The 18,975-nt window shown below is 39.5% G+C and overlaps 1 protein-coding gene across 2 annotated transcripts in view; it reads right to left on the bottom strand.

The window, feature by feature from the left end:
- Window positions 1-17,845, bottom strand: part of dtnbp1b (dystrobrevin binding protein 1b) — a 53,205-nt gene extending 35,360 nt beyond the window's left edge. For both annotated transcript variants that reach the window (XM_084738299.1, XM_084738300.1), the window contains exon 1: window positions 17,479-17,845. In XM_084738299.1, the coding sequence (XP_084594425.1) occupies window positions 17,479-17,524 (46 nt within the window). In that variant the 5' untranslated portion in view covers window positions 17,525-17,845. The remainder of the gene's footprint in view (window positions 1-17,478) is intronic.
- Between the last annotated feature and the right edge of the window lie 1,130 nt (window positions 17,846-18,975).

Here is an 18,975-nt window from a genome sequence, read left to right as displayed (position 1 = left end):
ATCTGGTATGTGTGGGCCATAGATGACTGCAAGCTGCAGCAACAACACATGGCGCGCACACCTGTTGTGCTATTTCTCATCACCTTCTCATCCTACTCTGCTCCTCGCTGGACTGTTACACTGCGTAACCCTTGTCTCAGCTTCCTCACAGCATCCCTTTGTGGAAAGGGTGAGCTATTCTACTGTGCTCCACAACTGGGGTGAATATGGGGTTCTGTGGTGCATCACTATGCATGACACAGCGCCTGGGTGAGTTTCATATTGAATTGCAGCCTGTTTAAAGTGGTCTTACCAAACAAATGACTAATGCTGATAATGTATGCTAATAGATAAATAAGTGATGATGATAAAGTACGTGCAGGAATCAGAACACTGCATTTATCTGACTAAGTAGACTGGCGGTATGCAGTGGATGTTAGGACACCCATTACAGCTGTAAGAGACTTGACTTTGACTTATGATCAAAGACATGAGACTTTATTTGGATTCAAGCGCAAACACTTAAGATTTAATTTGGAAAAAATTACTTGCGAGTAACTGATAAAAACATGAACAGATTAGGACACCACGCATGGTGTCCTAATCTGGGGTAGTGTATGTCATTGTTCTTCTATTTGTCTGTGTTCATGTGCTTTTGTCTGTAGATTGTCTGATTATGTGCTCTTGCACGTTTTCTCTTAATGTTTTACGTGTCATCAAACTGCCAGGGACTGCAGATGAAAATAAGCCTGTACAGCTAAACCTGGCACATTTATATGATGAACCCAAGTGCTCACGTTGTGCGCACCGTTCCCTCTTAAATAAAATAAAACATAAATGAGGAGCTCCATGCATGAGGATATTCACATCCAATATGCACATCCACGCATACACTATGTTTATTTTTAGGAATAAAAATTTTAGATTTCTTGAACATTCATGCAGGCTTTGATGCATTATGCAGGAATCTCCTCTTTTCTCCCCGCCGCAACAAATACAGCCTTACATCAGCAAAACCCGCTGCAAGCTCTCAGTGAAGACGCCTCTCAAGAATGACCTCCTCACTCCCTCCTTTATTTCTTTATTTTACTAAGCGGATGAAAGTGAAGCGAGAGATACAGGAGACAGAGACGTGGGATGACATGCATCTGAGGCGGTGAGGCCAAACTTGAACTTGCAACACTGCAGAAGTTCAGCTCTCCTCACTTCAACACTGACACTGAGTATCTGTATACAGTATACTGTACAGCATGTAATGAATAATAACTGAGTTCTGCAGTGCTCACCATGCAACAAATTATTAAAGATGAGGTCTGCAGTGTTGGAACATCACCTTGTTAGTATACACTATGAGTTTAAAACGCATTCAGCTGTGAATGGTTGCATGTGTTGTGATACAACTTTTATAACAATAAAGAAAGAGACAGTGGGGCACTGTGGGGTTACACAAGCACAGCAAAGACAGGACAAAAACAGAGCATCAGTCCAGTGAAGCATATGCACATTGTGGGACGACAAAAGCATAAAAATGTTAAAAAATCTCCTTGAAAAGAGCTGCAAAATTTCTCAAGTGAAGAAGTTCAGTGACTTTGACAAAGGTAAATGTTTCACAAATGCCTGCAGCTATATAACTTGTGAGAGATATTTCCTTAAATAATTTTGGTGTTCATAAATGAAACACCAACGAAGAAGAGTCTCCTTGTGCATGAATATCCCATGATCTCAGCTAAGAACATGTGTCGTACACAGTAGAGTAACCAGGCCGTGCATAACAGGCCTGCACACATGTTCCCTTTGATCAATCTTTTATCAGTACTCATGTTAGAGCGAGAGCCAGCAGGATGGATGTGTACAAACACTGTATGCAGGTCTTTTCATTTAGGGAAGCTGATAAATGATAGATTAGTTTATATGCAAGGTGTCTCGGTGAACCTGCGTAAATATCTCAAGCAGGTGTTTGGACATATGTGCAATATGGTTGTTTTATTATTTAACGTAAATTTAATCAGGTAGGCTGATTGGCACCAAATGTATTTTTCTTGGATCAGCTGGAAAGGCGGGTGGGAATTAACGCTTCATTCTGTAGTTACAGCATGTTGCTCTCTGTTGTTTGTTTGCTTAGAGTTTAATTGGCAGTTTGTGGATTTCTTTTTTTTTTTTTATTCTAAATTTTAAAGCTTTCACAAGTAAAGCAGATAAAGAAGAAGGCCAACAACATTTAACTGATGGTACATCTGTGTTAAAGAGATAGTTCAGATTGTTTAACGTAGAGTTGTATGAGATATGCATCGATAGTCAGTTGAATGGTTTGCACACCCCCAGTTAGAGGCAGAGAGACACCAGTACAGAAGCTATGTAATAAAATGCAGTAAAAGGTATTTTAGCTACGATTGGCAACTTTAAAAAGGAAAAAATCTGAAAGTTTATGGTATGTTCAGATTATTTTCTCCACTTTATTTCGCTGTCAGACAGCCTTTTCTGATGGGAACCTACTGTAATATAATCCAAATCTCCAAACCAACCAAACTCCACTGGTGGAATCAATAAGTAAGTAATTTACCTTGCAGAACATGGGAAATGCTGGTCTACCACTACCTTGTTAGTTTGTTTGTATTATTGTGTGACTTGGTGAATCCAAACTAGCCTTTATAAAACTGAAGTCACAATAACAAATTATTTTTAACAGTTATAACAATTTCACCCATAGGGTTTTGGTTTGGTTGGTTTTGGCATCATGGTGGCGTGGGCCCATGGTTACTGCTAATATAGCTATCAGAATATTATAAAGTCATTTGCAATCATTTCAAGAGTCAAGAATTATGTTTCTCTGAACTGTTAAACCATCTGTGACCAAATTAATTATTAATTTCTGAACTAGTTTTTAAAATGTTATTATCTTGCTTTGACATATTCATTGTTATATTTTACAAAAGTCTCAAAAGAGTGGAGACTAAAAAGACATGGTGTCTTTGTTCAGTTTTGAAAGGAATCAATGAAGATTTCTTGCAAGTGTTATTTTATCATTCTTGTTAATATCTTGATCAGTCTGTGAAATTAAAGCCATATGTATAAACTTTCTTTCTGCTCTAAAAATTACTACTATTGGGTATAATGCTGAGCTACTTCTAATTTTCTATTTTTCACCTTATCATCTTATTAGAGAATGCTACTCTTCATGTCTTCAACATCATTTTCTCTCTTTCTTCATGCCATTCATAACCTTTGCCTTTATTTAGCAACCTCATTTCCTACTTGCATGGCTCAACAACAATAGAGAAGCTCCCAGCTACAGGCAGTGGTGGGAAAGTGTGTGCATGGAGATTTAGGTTAGGAGGCAGCCATGTGGGATAATGGAACTGTTGGATGAATCCGCAAATGTGATTCCTTCACATCCCCAAGAGCTGGCCTACTGTCATCCTGCGGTGAAAAAGAGGGAGAGACTGGGATATTCTATGTCTGTGTGTGTGTCAGTGTCTGCCTGTTTAAGTATTTACAACTCATATTCAATTTATTTCCCCGACTTGTAGTCTGTGACCTTGATAAATCCACTTTATTACATAGTTTAGACAGCAGTTTGTACAGACATCTCGTTTTACTCCTCCTTCAATTACTATTCCTCTGTTATTGTTCTAGGAAAGACTACAGTAGCCATGCTGCATAATTCAAATTAGTTTTTCCATGGCGTGATCATTAACATGCAAAATCATGCACCTTAAGAATTTTTAAATATTACAGTTAACCAAAATTGATGCAAAACAGTTGAATGCATCCACTTTGTTGTAGTCTTGCCAGTGAAAATGTCTAATTTATGAGACAGGGCGAAGGATAAAAGAATAAATAGAGCTGTTGAATAAAAAGAAGAAAGTTCAGTTAAGGTTGCCAGTATGTAAAAATGTCAGCACAACAGTTAACAATAAAAAGAGGATGCTACAGTGGGCCCATAATTATCTGAATAAAATGTGCAAAGTCTGGAAAAAATGACTGATTTGGAAACAAGCCGAGGGAAAGACCAGAAGGATCCGTCCAACTGGGTGTCAAAAGCACAGCATAATTTCAGTGCCACAGTAAAGATGAAAAGTCTTACTAACCAGGTGATCCTTTCATGGGATTATACTAATCTCTTTCAAATTGCCACCTCCAGCAGGAAAACACACTCACGTATTTCCACATCTTTTCCAGTTGGTTCAAGGAAAGACTTTATGTTCCTCTAATGTCCCGCACAGCTCTGATATATCAAATCGACAGATCGCCTCAAGGTGAGGCTGACAGGATGTTCACAACATTATCCATATGGCTGAAATATCCACAAAACCTCCACCACACCATCAAATCAAGACTGAGCAAACTGGAGATAAAAATCCTGAGGCAAGCACATAAAGGACCAGTGTGTAGGATTTTAGTGGCATCTAGTGATGAGCCTGCAGAATGCAAACATCTCATCTCACTCCTCCAAGCGTGTAGGAGAACCTACGATGGCTGTGAAACTATATCCAGAGTGAGTGTTTGGTTTGTTCATTCTGGACTATTGTAGAAACATGGCGGTGCAACATGGCCATATTAGAGGACCTGTGGGATTGGTAGATATAAATCACTGATTCTCAGGTAACAAAAACACAATAATTCTTATTTTCAGGTGATTATACACTGATTAAAACACACTTAAGAATATTACATTCCATTTCTGCCATATTCCACAAAAGAGATCCCTGCAAATTTTACACATTGGCCCTTACATTGAGCCTTGCCTTGGTCCAAACCTTTTCTTGACTGAAAAATAAATGACCAATGAGCACCGCGGGGGATTAACAGTGTTACCAAGGGTTGTCACGGTGTGCACCAGAACCAAGAGGCGTAATAACAGCAATGGTGACCACTACAGGTATGACAGACACTGCTACCGAGGCTGAGATCAGCTCAGATTGAAATAAAACAACTACTGGACTGTGGTGTTTGCTGGCACAGAAAATAAATAAAAAGTCCCTGTTTATATTATGCATTTATGCAACAGCAGAGCTAGCTGATTAGCAGCCATGAGCTAACTTCATGGCAGTCCATGACCAAAAGAAATGTGGTAAATCATCAGATGGTGTTTGTTACTCTACCTATATCTAGCTTTTCACAATTTCGACCAACTCTGCTGTGAAGGGTACATGAGGACACCGTACTAGCATTAGAAGGACGTCTTATTTCTTTTCTGTTGCAGCAAACAGCACACAGGTGATCTGCTCACTTTATGGCTGACTAAAGAAACATAACCACCCCTAACACACTCACTCTCTCACAAAACCATAGACAGTGGGGGCAAAAACAAAGTATGCTGGCACGGAAAGGCACCAGTGTCAAGTTTAATTGAGGGGAAAATCAAATCCCCCGCCTCCCCAAGAGAAATCAGTTAGAGTGGAGGCAATGTCAGACTAAATATGGAAAGGAGCAACAATTCGGTCTGATGTCAGGCTACACTGGACCTTTAAATGCAATTAAATTTCTAATTGAGAATGGTACAACAATAAACCACAATCAAATGTTGCTCTAATATGCCAGGCAACATGCTGTGGAGGATTTGTGAGATGAAGATGTCAAGTAGTGGAGTTTTTGTTGCTCTACAAACCGACGTTGTCATGGCAAAATGCCTTTGTATACTCTACTCATACAGTAGAAAACATTTAGATGCACAGTCAGCTTCTGTGTGCTTCACTGCAATTTCCATTTCAATGACATTTTGATGCCGGTGCAAACGGGCCATGTAAGCAGCCCCATAAGCAAAAATGAAAGGATCATGTTCCAACACAAAACATTTCTTGTTCAGCCTGAAAGACTTTTATTCTTGAAACATTTATACTTTACTTTTCCAGTTAATGACTTGAAGGTGTCGTAGTAACGATCTGAAAACAGAGAGAATCCATACAGCACATTCAGGTCTCTATCGAACTATCGAGCAGAAAGCTTGTTCTTCCCCTAAATCTTTCCAGGGTGTTTTTGTTCGACCCTGACAGAGACATCAAAAGCTATCAGCAATGTCTCTTTGTTTTGCCAAGCTCCACTTCTCATCTCTGTCACTTCTCACATATTCTCTTCATCCCTCTTTTGTTGCTTCCCCCCCTCCTCTTTCTCTCCCTCATTTATCTGCAGTGTGCCCTCATGTTAGCCCCAGCATGAATTGTAAAAAGCCTGAGCATGGCCAGGGGGAGAAAACGTAACAAAGAGCATTCGCAAAGAGATGAGGCACAAGAGCACATACGCGCACACACACACACACACAAAACACTCATGGTCATGTGTTACACCATGCTGTGCTCCCCACTTTGATATTATCGCATCTTCCCTGTATTATTTCTTTTTTCTCCCCATCTTTCTTTAATGTAGTGTACACTTGGTGCAGCATGTCCTGAGGCATTACAGTACAAGTGCTGCATCATGATAATGGGGTTCAATACTGCTGTCTGAATACAAATACCTAAGCCCTTGTAGCTCCATGATACATAAATTTTCGCCTCTAAATCAGAAACAATTATTTACGCAATAGTTTATTTTCACAGCAGCCATTTTGACATGGAGCAGTAGTGTAAACACAGCTATTATCAATGATGCGAATTAAGGCTCCATTCCATTCAGGTCAAACAGAGTCAGGGTGCTGCTATTGTGCATGTTGGCTCACTGGAAAGGCTCCACTACACAGAAAAAGACCTTAGTTAGTGAGGTAAACACAGCAGATACCCATGATACTGTTTCTTAAAAAATATGACTGCTGTGAAAAATGTGTTTTGTTTTGTACAGTTAAAACTTTGTAGCCAGTATTCAAGAAAGAAATGTGGCAATTTAATTTCTTACGCATAATTGAAAGATGCGGACGAAGGCTATCGTACAAGTTTTTAAAATTTATCCAGTGTTTCCCCTATGATGGAGTAGCAGTGGAGGTGAAGCACATGTGGAAACCTCGAATGTGAAAAGAATTTTTTGCATGCTTTTTTCTCTTGTCAATCTGCAAAGCCACCCTGATGGGAGGTCGCTATGGATCTATGTGTCCCTTCTAAAGACAGGCCCTCTGCTCTCCATTTATAGCTAATGATGTACTCACAAGTGTTAACTGACCTGGAGCATCCATAGGGCAAAATAATATAGTTTGAAAGAGTTAAGTCTAATTGCTTATCTTAGCATCCTTAATATACAATAAAAATCAAACAGTCAGTCTGAGGTAGTGTATGTTTTTTCTTTCCTCAAGACAAGTAGATTTTGCAATAACATCACACCTTGGGATACAACACTTGATTAGTGGCCCAGTGATGATTCTCTATTGTCAATCCATCTGTTGTTTTGTTGTATTGGACTTCTAGTTGGGCCACACACAGTCACCTGGCACACAGCAGGAAAGCCTTCACTCCCCCACAGCAACCTGTCTTACCGTCTCTCCTTTTGTTTGTTCACACACCGCTTACAAATCCGTGAATACACACAAGAGACCAAGATTCACTGATAGTCTCATGTATCTATGTAACATGCACACACATATTCACTCAGTCTTTTCTGCAGAGTAAGGTACAGAGAGTCACAGAGATGGGGAGGAGAAAGATGTGTGTGCCATGACCTCGGTCCAAATGAGAGGTCCTTGAGGGGTTTATCTATCGCTGCCTGACCTGAGTTATTTACCCTTATATAAGTAAGCAGGCAGGGGGTTGGAGGACAGAGGGAGAATGGAAAAGACGGCATATAGGAGGCAGAGCAGCAAGAGACAGCAGTGCTGATGACATCAGCATGTGCACAAGCACAGAAACACTCACTTTATAGTACATACAGCAAATATACAGACATACAGACCCTTGCATAAGTATGAGGGTGACAGAAACCCAAATGCAAAAACATTCAACTCAGGAACGGACAATATAAACTGTACCAGACTCCCTCCCCGTCTGGGTCTGTAAATACTGTCTGTTCAACCATGGACCTAATTAGAGCAACTCTCTGGCTGTCTGACCACACTATTACTTCTTTCTCCATCCTCTCTTTCTCCATTTCCCAGAGGAGTAGGAGGAGAGGAGAGAAAAAAGCGATAACCCACCTGCTGAGGTACATCACACGGGGATGGAAAATGCAATTTCTAAACCATCTGTGAACAGGATTTGAGAGAAAAACACAGATTATATGTGCTTCTTTTTGACTAGAAGATAGATTTTGCATTTCAATAGATAGGTGGCTCTATGGGAATGTACGGTGGTCTTTGTTCATCTGTATATGTATCTGTGAGTGTGTTTTTGTATGTCAACGTGTGCAATATGATTTAAGACAGTCTGTCATTTTTGTCCTCCAGTTTTACATCATCCACAGGCACATTTGAGTGGGTGTTCGAAATCATTTGACAGACTTAAACTCAGATTCCTCCCTCTGACTCTTACTTCACCCCTGCAGTAACTGGGACACATCCTTAAAACAAAACAACTGCCATAACTCTACGTGTAGAATTATATACCAGTCACCATTGTCCCTTTAATTACAATCATTATGCCCCTTGCAGATCTGTAAGAAGTATTTATTTTTGTGTCATGCTGCACAGCTCAGAATATAATTTATCAGCATGATGAGCAGCTGGAGCTTATTTGTAGCTGTGGCACTGAAAAAAATGGTAAAGTGCAGGATGGATGTCTGGTGAAAGTGTAATCTAATCTAATGATCTTTAAAAATCAACATAAATCTCACTGAAGTGTTCAGATACATCAGCGTTTCTAATGATGAAGCAGAGTCCTGGTGTGCCAAGTTATGTGAACTCCTGACCTTATTCTGATTATGATAATCAAGAAAAAGACAGTTTGCTGAGCTCCCTTGGTTACTGTTGCTATGCCTGTCAAGTTTTCCGTTCTCACGTAGAATACGCATTTAAAATAACAACAGGAGGCAGATTCATCGCTTGTACGTACAAGATCAACAATGGAAGTTAATTGATCCTTGATTTCAGACAATGACAGGCTTCTCATTAACCAGCAACCATCACTTTCACCATCTGAAATGACACAAATGTGATCACCTGCAGCTAATTAAGCACATTTTAGCTCCATGATTTGGTTGAAAATGCAGTGTCCAACCTTTTAATGTTTCCTGCTGTCTCATATTGAAACAAAAACCCTGAACATGGCACCATAAAAATGTACTCACTGGCTACATGCATGATATCTTGCTAAAAGACTAAAGTTAAAAGTTCCTGGTATCCTCACCAGGGTTGTTCACACTTTTCACAGCACATTTTCACTTTTCACAGACATGCCATGCCAAGTTGCTGTATGGTTGCTAAGCCATTGGACAGCTGTTCAGAGAAAGGGTTCAGCCAACGGGCAGTCCCAATACTTGCTAAAAATTCCTCTAATAGGTTAAAGGAAAAATATGTAATGTATTTACCGTACCAAATCATAAAATGACCATGACATGTCAACACAGATTAAGGAAACATGTCAAATGAAATACAGGCGCTACAGCCAGCATGTTCTCCTGTGAAATTTCCATTCCAGTTGAGAACATCTGTTTGTTTGTCAATTTCACATTTATTAGAGTTAAAATTAATGCTGAATGAGTTAGTGTCTGTTTATTTGCTACTGAGTATCTATAAATATCTAAAAAGGATTGGAAATTAGTTTTAATCTAAATTTGAAATATTTACCAACCCAAAACCTTGGTATTTGTCATCCTGAGAATGAAGATTCAACAATCAAATATCTGGTGAATTTACGAACCACTGAGACGAATCCTAGTAATCCTACCTTTAATGAGACACTCAACTTTGGTATCACACACTTTTACTGTTTCAAGGCAAAGTACCAGAGGTTTTAAAACAGATAATCAATTTGTTGTGTACCAATAGATGAACCTCCCTGTTAACACGTCTAGTGGTTGATACTTTTTTTTAAAATATGGTGACAGTATTATTAGAGCAATAAGTAAAAATTGCTATTATGTAGTAAACTTGCTAACAAACATATTGCACATTGCAACTGTTGTGGTACTGAAACCACAATATTAACTGTATTAATCTGAACTTAAACCTCACTGACTGCACAGAGCCAAAAGCTCAACCAATATGCTCAGGCTGAAATAATTGCAGCATTTATTGTGTTCAACAAGGTTTCAACTGTCATTATTTTTTTTTAAGAATGAAGTGTCCTGTCTACCAGATAGTAGAGGATAGAGATTCTCTATTGCTGCAGCCTGTGATCTCTGTGCAACCTCTGTACCACCACCACCAATTAGCAGACTCCCAGATAGTGTGCAGGCCTGTCTCAACTCTCCTACGTCTTTTTATTATTCTTTTTCATTATCTGTAATGTGCTTTTTGGTTCAGCTCAGTCTTTTTAATTCCTCCTCTTTACCAATATTCTCTTTCTATTATTCTTGAGTCACTCTCATTCTGTGTCTCTTCACCCACTCTCCTTCATCCTCCACCTGTTATCTCTGCCCACCCCTCCTCTGCTGCGCTGTTCTCTTCTTCCTCTGCTCTTTTCTTCGCTCTGTCATCCTCTTTCCCTGCTCATTGTTCATCTCATTTCCTCATATTGTGCCCTCTTTTACTTCCCTCAACCATCTCCCTCCTCCTCTGTCACTCCTCTTCTTTTATCCCTCATCTTCCTCCCTTTGTCTCCTCTCTTTCTTTCTCCTTCTGCGGCTCTCTTTGTAACATGCTGAATCCCAAAAGCATCTTTGCTGTGAGATTCTTCCTGCTAATCTAATTGAACAAGGATGATCTTAGCATAGAGATTGCTGGGAAACCCAGGCAGTGGTACAGTTGAGTAAACAATATGAGTGTTGGGAGAGGAGACAACATGCTCACGGTTTGCCAGCAACACCTGTTAAGCCAGGTGGACACTGCTGGCAACACAGAGTGGAAGGGAAAGAGGTGGCAATAAGCTAGGAAAGGACAGTAAGCAAGGTAGGTGAAGTAATGTGAGAGATAAGGTGTCATCCATCTCAAAAGACTGTAAAGTCCTGATCCATGGTTGACATTCCTGCAATCCTAGCTTGAGGATGACTGATATGGGACTTTTGAGACCAATACCAATTTTAGAGGGGAAAAAATTCACAGACTAAAGATGCAAATATAGTGAACTTCTGAGCTGTGCAGATTGTGCACCAATTTAGCACTGATATGTCTATGTAAAGGTACTCAGACGGTTTGTTTCTGAATCAAATATCTTTATTAAAAATATCTAAGTTAAATATTCTTAGACATGTCAAATAATCGACAACCAATGGAGAAACTGAGAAATAAAAAATAAAGATTAAATGAAAATCTAAATGAACATCAGTACTGTGGAGTGTCAGTCAACTCCTGAACATTTCAATACTGTAAATAAATTAGAGGCAGGTTGTAAAAAAAAGAAGCATAGCTTCTCAGCATTTACTCCTGCCACGGAGTTCCTGTTGTCTTCATAAATGTTCCTCTTCGTGCTAAATGTAAATCAAACCAAACCGTTTTCAGCATTATTTGATTACACTAATACCAATATATCTGTGAAAGGCCCATATCAGGTCGATATATCGACTCTAATCTCAACATATTAAGTGCATCATACAAAAAAACAAAACAAAAGAATGAATGGATCAACGGACTATTAGAATCACAATCTGCGAGGAAGTTGTTTGCAACTGTGTTTGCATATTTGTGGCAATGTGCATGACTCGACATTTATGCAACTGCACACATGCATCAGGTATGCAGCAGTGGGAGCACACTATTCCAACATTAGATTTTCACACAGAACTGTTTGACCCTTCAGCCCACAGATAAAATTATTTTTTCATGTCACTTGCAGCAAAAACTGAAAAGGTGGAGTCAGTCAAGGTTAAAATGTGATTATTATGTCTTATGCAAATAAAGCTGCGCTCTGCTCTGCCCTTCTCTTTGTTCTTCTGACACCGTAGATTCTTTAATCTCTTGACCAAAATCCATCTCTAAAGACAATTGATGCCATCGTTCCCTTAACCTCCTTTGGTGGCTTCAAAGGGAGCGTGACCTCTTTGAGAACGAGCAGACAAATTAAGACACGTCTGCCTGTGCACACAGCGTCTGTTTACATGCTTTGCAATTAATGTTTGAATACACTCATTAGCAAATTAACTGCATCTTAGTAACGTGAGTTTGAGGTGCCTGCAGAAATGTTTGCATGCACAGATGAAGCACAGAAGCATGCACAGACAGATATGGTCTCGTCTCCATCAGTTCAGAGGACATTGTATTGACTTACATTCATTTCTGGGGGAGTCTTCACCCCAGAATTTCATGATTTATGTTACGGGGACTTGAGTTTGGTCAAAGGGAAGGTCTGTCCCCACAATGTCAGCGTGGGAACAGGTTTATGTCCCCACAACATGAGTAACACATGTCCACAAACTCTCAGTCACAGGAGACACTAGATAAAAAGTCAACACCGCATTCAAACTGTTTCACTTGGCAGCAACTGTGTCACCTAAATAAGTGTTTAAACTTTTAAGCGCAAGTAAATATTTGGTTGAAAAACAAAACACTTGAGCACCTTCTGTGCTGCCGCCTGCTAAATGTCACATCTGAGACACTCTTGCTACCTTTTTCTGTTACTCCATTATTTGCCAAATTCTTCCCAGAATGAGTCGACCGAACACTAATTACCATTTTAAAATGTCAGCCAAACACAGTCCTCTTGACATATCATTAGATTTTCTAACATCAACATCATCATCAACATTTTCAACACAAATATACTGTATGGTGATACTGTGGTATCACTTTACAATATGTCTGCCATTATAAATGATTTATAATTAGGGTGTGAACACTTAATAAACCTAATAACAGTGACTTATTGCTTTCCAAATAGTGCGTCCACATTTATCCATATTGTTAAGCCTCAGATCTCATTACTTACTTGTCTTCCTTTGTCTTGGGTACTAGGTTACTAGGATTTAACCACCAACAGCATATCTTAATAGTCAAAAAATTTCTTTTGGAATATCCGATTAACAAATTACATATTATATTAACATATCATCAGATTCATATACTAAGATTTTAGCAGTTTTATTTACCTTGACATTTGCAGCATGTACCATTTTACTCTTTACAACAATGCTCCATTTTGCCAATTATAAATGGCTGTGAATCACTAATAAATGGTCATGTGTTCTGCACATTTCAGAAAAATATGAATGGTAGTCAGTAGCGAGAGACATGATCCCGTGTTAATTGTGCCACAAATTACACATATGGTGCTTTTCAATTTATAAGATAATTTTACAAGACAAAAACTTTCAAATTTGTGGTTGGTTTGTTGTAGTTTAGATTAGTTTTGTTTTACATCTCCTGTCTCGCACAATATACGTCACCAATACTAACACTGCAGTCGCTTGTAATGTTATCTGGTACGTGATCACTGGGTGTGTAATCTTTATAAATATCTTCACAGTCTTATCCTTTAACTGTTTTATGACAAACAACATATTTTGAAAATGCTCACCACTACCACCAATTTTTCATTTTTTTTTCTCATTTAAGTTTAAGTTTCCTTATTCAACTAATGCCTCTGCTAGACAAAACAATGTCAAATATGTCACACTACTGTCATTTCCAGACTATTGACAAATTACTGATTAATACATATTTTATCTGTTAAATTGTGAACAGTGATTAATTCATTAATGATTAATCATTAACATCCCTACAAATATATGTGCAATTTGTGGCATAATTCAAATGTGGCACAATTCAAACAAGATCAAACCATTATTTGTCTTTCGCCATTGACTGCAATATATATTAATGATTTATAAAGTGTATTTAAACCCTTCTTAAATCACTTGTAAGGGCAGTGTTATTGTAAAGTTGTACCAATATGGTAGCAATGGCCGATTTTAAAACCCATTAAATACCATTTTCTGAATAGAGCTGAACATTTATACAGATTTTTATGCAGAACCAATAAACCTTCAAGAGTAATGACATTCAATGTGTTCGAAAATCCTCTCAGCAATATTTTTTTTCGCTTTATCCCTGAAAACTCTACTCCTTCAAGAAAAAAAAAAGGGATGTTCTTCCGGCGGTATTAAAAGTTGATTTTGCCTGTGGCTTGAGCCGTCCAAGACAGTGCAGGAGCCAGCTACTGTACCATATTTCAATAGTCCAGACCCCACTCATTAAAGCAGCACAAAAGACTAATCACATCTGCAGCGCTTTGATTTACATGCAATTAAAGTTTCATGTGAACCCAGATAAACCAGACAGGAGGAGAGAAGGATGAGAGAGGGAGAGGGGGGGAGGAGTGCTACTGGATACAGAGGAGAGGAGATTAAGGAACAGATGAGACACCAGCAGAGAAGAGAGCAGATGTGTACAGCAACCGGCGCAAAAAAAAAAAAAAGAAAGAAAAGAAAGAAAGGTAGAGACAGAGGGAGGATGAAGGGGAGGGGAGAGTAGACAGGGAGAGGAGAGGAGAGGAGAGGTGAGGCAAGCCATCATTTGGCAGGAGAAGTGATGACACAGCACATCCATCTCAGTGGCAGGTGCCTGCTGTTGCTCCTTTACAGAGGACACAAACTAACAGGCGGCAAGAGCTCTGCACCAGCATTACACTGTGAAAAGAGATTTTAAAACGCTACTGATTGTCTTATCTAAAAATATTACTGCCTTACCAATAAAGAGCTTTAAACACAAGCCCATAAATAGACCGTAACTATGCTCTATTTTTGTATCAACTGGTGTAGCATTATGTAATTACAATATCTTATGTGCTGCTATTTTTAATCACCAAAATAAGCACAGTAAGCCTTTTATTTGATGTCTTAATGACTTTATATCAGAAATTATTCTAGCTAATCTGGTATTGTTTGAGTATGTTCCTTTTATATTTACACCACAAGACTATTCACAACTCATGAAATGAAAAAAATGTGATTTGTTCAATCTACTACTCTAATCACCATTGTTTTCTGTTCTTCAGCTGTTGTTTAGCCGAGACGATGCTGACGTGTTTCCTCAGATGCTACGTTTGGTTATGTAACATTATGGTTAGTAAATCAGTAATCGTAGCTTGAGGCCACTTGATATTTCCATTCGGAGGCACTGCTTTGTAAGAAGGTAACATGATGGATGTGTCTTGACAAGGAACAAACTGGTCAAGTACAAAGCAAAAGCAGCCAAGAACTCGAGCTAAAGATGCAACAGTGAAGTGGGAGTTACACAACAATAAGCCGGCACATTACTCAGCCAAATAATTCAGCACACAATGATGTAATTATTTAAAAGAAAGAAAGCCTACAGTCATAAACACACAAAGGGTGTCTACTGTGGGTGGGTGTGTCAGTGTCTGATCATTAACACATCACCCAGACACACAAAAGGTTTCCAGGCGAGTTATATGCAAGGTTGGGCAGTAAATAACATCGAGAAAATAACAAGGGGGAGTCTGGGAATGAAAGCGAGAGGAGGGGGGATGGTGCAATAATAATGAAAGCAATAAAAGGAGACCCATTTTCCCAGATGTGATCTGTGCCTCAGTCAATGTGTGTGTGTGTGTGTGTGTGTGTGTGTGTGTGTGTGTGTGTGTGTGTAAGAGGGAGATTTTCTGAGTGCACATTCCCACTGAGCTCTCAGATGAGTAAAAATGAGTCACATCATTTTATCAATCACCCACTTACAGTACAGCAATCATTTGTGTGTGTGTGTGTGTGTGTGTGTGTTGCCTGAGGCCAGAATGAAGTCAAACATGAAAACGCCAGTGCAGTCCCACACACTTTCACCCACTGATAACTGATACACACATTATTGCCATATTCCTTTATCATAATCCCTACAGTGATTAGTTGATTAATCAATTAGTTGTCAACTATTAAGTTAATCGCCAACTATTTTGAGAATCGATTAATTTTGAGTAATTTTTTAAGAACAAATGTACAAATTATCTGATTTCAGCTTCTTAAATGTGAATATTTTATGGTTTCTTTATTCCTAGATGACATTAAATTGGACATTCAACATTTTTCACCGCTTTCTGAAATTTTATGTGCGAAACAACTAATCAATTAAATCAAGAAAATGATCAACAGATTGATCAGTGATGAAAATAATACTGTAGTCAACGGTACACTGCTGTTAACTGTGCTGTGGCTGGACACACAGCCTCAGAGACAGACAGAGACGATTTACAGGTCAGGAAAATGAAGACACGACAAGCTCAGGCCGGGAGAGGAGCCGTAAAACGATTGAGAAGCCAATTTGTAGAGAGTTCATTTGTAGAGAGTATACACCATCCATCGTGTTGATAAGTCAGTGAGTATTTGTTTTTGTGAATCTGTTTTTTCCTGTGTCTTGAACAAGGAGGTTATACTGTGTTGCAATAAATTAACAAAATGTTCGGTCTCTAGATGCTGGTGGTTGTTCCAACATTTCCAACATTGGAAACGTGTCAGATATTTTTTGGATAATGGTGCGTTTTCTGCTAATCGTTGCTGGTTGCTATGACTTACGGAAAACACGGGATATGTCAGAGAGTGGGGGAGGAAGTTGGCAAACATGACTACAGTAAACAATGCTAATAAAACTAATTTTATTTCATCCATGAAAATGACTTCAGCCTGAGTCATGTCAGATACATTTTCATCAGATAACTCCAATGATCCCATTCCACTTCACAACATCATCAAATTACATCTTTTCTTACTGTTTTAATGTAGGAGAGACCCCTGGTGGTAGAACTTCTATGTTGTATGTTTAAGTCTCCTTATTAGTCGTTTTCCATCATCGCTGATATTTAAATAACCAAATAAATATCATAACATGCAACGACTAGGATAATCTTAAGTCAGGGTCATTCTTTCTCACTTATCCATGCAGCAAATAGAAAGTATAGAAAGTGACAAACTAAAATAAAGACGTAAGATTAAATCCTGGTTATGGTTAACAGGTTGTTCCGTCTCTCCACGATCGAAAGGAAATACTCATCAGTTCGACAACAGTGAATGAAATCGGCAAGTCATCTTAATCTCTTCCTCTCCCTGAAAAGATGCAGCTGGCTCGTTTGTCAATCGATGCACAACACCTTTCCAATAGATCGACAGCTGGAGGCGCTCCAGGGAATATGTAAACACGCTCATGCATGTTCCCACACACTCCCACATTACACACCTCCCCGAGCTCTGCTCCCATCATGTAAACATGTACGAGTGTGCACATAAGCACACATTACTTTTACTACTCTGCATATTATCCTTCTAGTGTTACACAATCCAACTCATGGTATCTTGACTCCTACTCACCATCTTTCTGCTTCTTCCTACTACCAGTAAAAAACACATTAATATTAATAACAGGATGTACTTCTTGTTACATCCCCTTGAACTACATGTCCTCCTTCTGTCTTGGCCAGGTCTCCCTTCAAAATAAAGACCCTGTGTTTGGATGGACAAAAGGAAGGTTGGTTTCAAATATGCCACACACACGTTCGACACACTGACGCACGCCACCACTCCCAATCACGAAAGAAGAAAAAAGTCACTTACAAGAGTTCCTTTGGCTCCCGTCTGTTGTACCAGGCGAGGTGGACATCCCAGCAGGGTGCTTTTTGCCCTCACGAGATAACCAAATGGGAGGGCGGGAGGGGGAGGCAGGCGGCACGACGATAGTACACCGAAAACTCCACCGATCACAACAACACCTGCCCACCACGCATCCTCACACAGTCTCTCACTCTACACACATGCTCCTCCATACAAAAGATGCTCACACACACATCCTCGCGCAGACTTACACACACACACACTCAAATGGCTGAGCGTTCTCAAGAGCCCGGCACCCAACGAAACGCACACGTGTGCATGTATGGACGGACGCTGCACCAGTGTCTAGCTCCGGTGTGGAGACTGCTGAGGCTGAAAGTGGAGAGAGGGAGGAGAGGAGAGAGAAGACGAGTGGAGCATACCACTGGCTGCTGCTGAGCGAGGGAGGAGGAGGAGGAAGAGGAGGAGGGGGAGCGGAGGAGAGGATGAAGAGAAGGGGTGGGAGAGAGGGTGTGTGCGAGAGGAGGAAGGGAAATAGGGAGCACAAATGATGATGTTTCTATAAGCCATGAACACATTTGCCTCTGACCTTTGTACACACACTGATGCCTCTGAACCCAGTCTGCATACTTCACACACCTCCTTTGTTTACATGAGTCAGTGGCTGCAGGAGCGAGCTATGTACATAAATAGGGATGAGTACCTAATAAAGTGGACACAGAGTAAAGATGTCAGTTTCACTTTTGAAAGGTTAGCTTTCTCTTCTCTGCTTTTAGCATGCACAACACATACACACAAACAGCCTTACACACAAACCACGCCGTCAAAAGTGAAACACTTGCGCCCACACCCACTCGGTCTGCCTCCACTGCCTGAGGGGGGGACATAATAATCCTCCTCATTAGCATGATGCTGTGAAGAGCATCACAGTTCCACCTAGCTCTGTCTCCTTCTGTCCTTCACTAACTCCTCCCCCTTCTTTTTTTCCTTTGAGATGCCCCTTTTTTTCCAATGCATGTTAAGTAGAATTGATGGGAACCAGTAAAGACATGTCCTCTTGCTTCTGCACTCATGCCAGAGCCAGTGAGTAACAGCATTGTGGATTTTTTTCAAATTATATTATTTTAGGGCTGCAACTCAAGGGTTGAATTGTGTTTGGAAGCTTGATTAATAGATAGGTTGTTTGGTCCATAAAATGACAGAACATAATGAAAAATGTTTAATCAGTGTTTCCCAAAGACATAATGACGTCCTCAAATATCTTGTTTTGTCCACAACCCAAAGATCAGGATTTAACTTTAATGTTTTGGTTTTTTTTTCACTTGCCCAACTGAGTCAGAAATGTACTTCTCATGTTTAATCAAGCGCTGTCGATAAAATGTCAGACAATATTTGAAAATGACCATCCCAGTTTCTAAAAGTCCAAAACGATGTTTTTAAATGTCCTGTTTTGTCTAAAACCCAAAGACATTCAGTTTAATATGGAAAACTATTTGAAAT

This window comes from Lutjanus erythropterus, chromosome 16 (genome assembly GCF_056507025.1).
Source record: "Lutjanus erythropterus isolate fLutEry1 chromosome 16, fLutEry1.hap2, whole genome shotgun sequence".
Classification (NCBI taxonomy): Eukaryota; Metazoa; Chordata; class Actinopteri; order Lutjaniformes; family Lutjanidae; genus Lutjanus; species Lutjanus erythropterus.
Note: the sequence above shows the minus strand (reverse complement) of the source record. Positions and strands in the feature narration are given on the sequence as shown.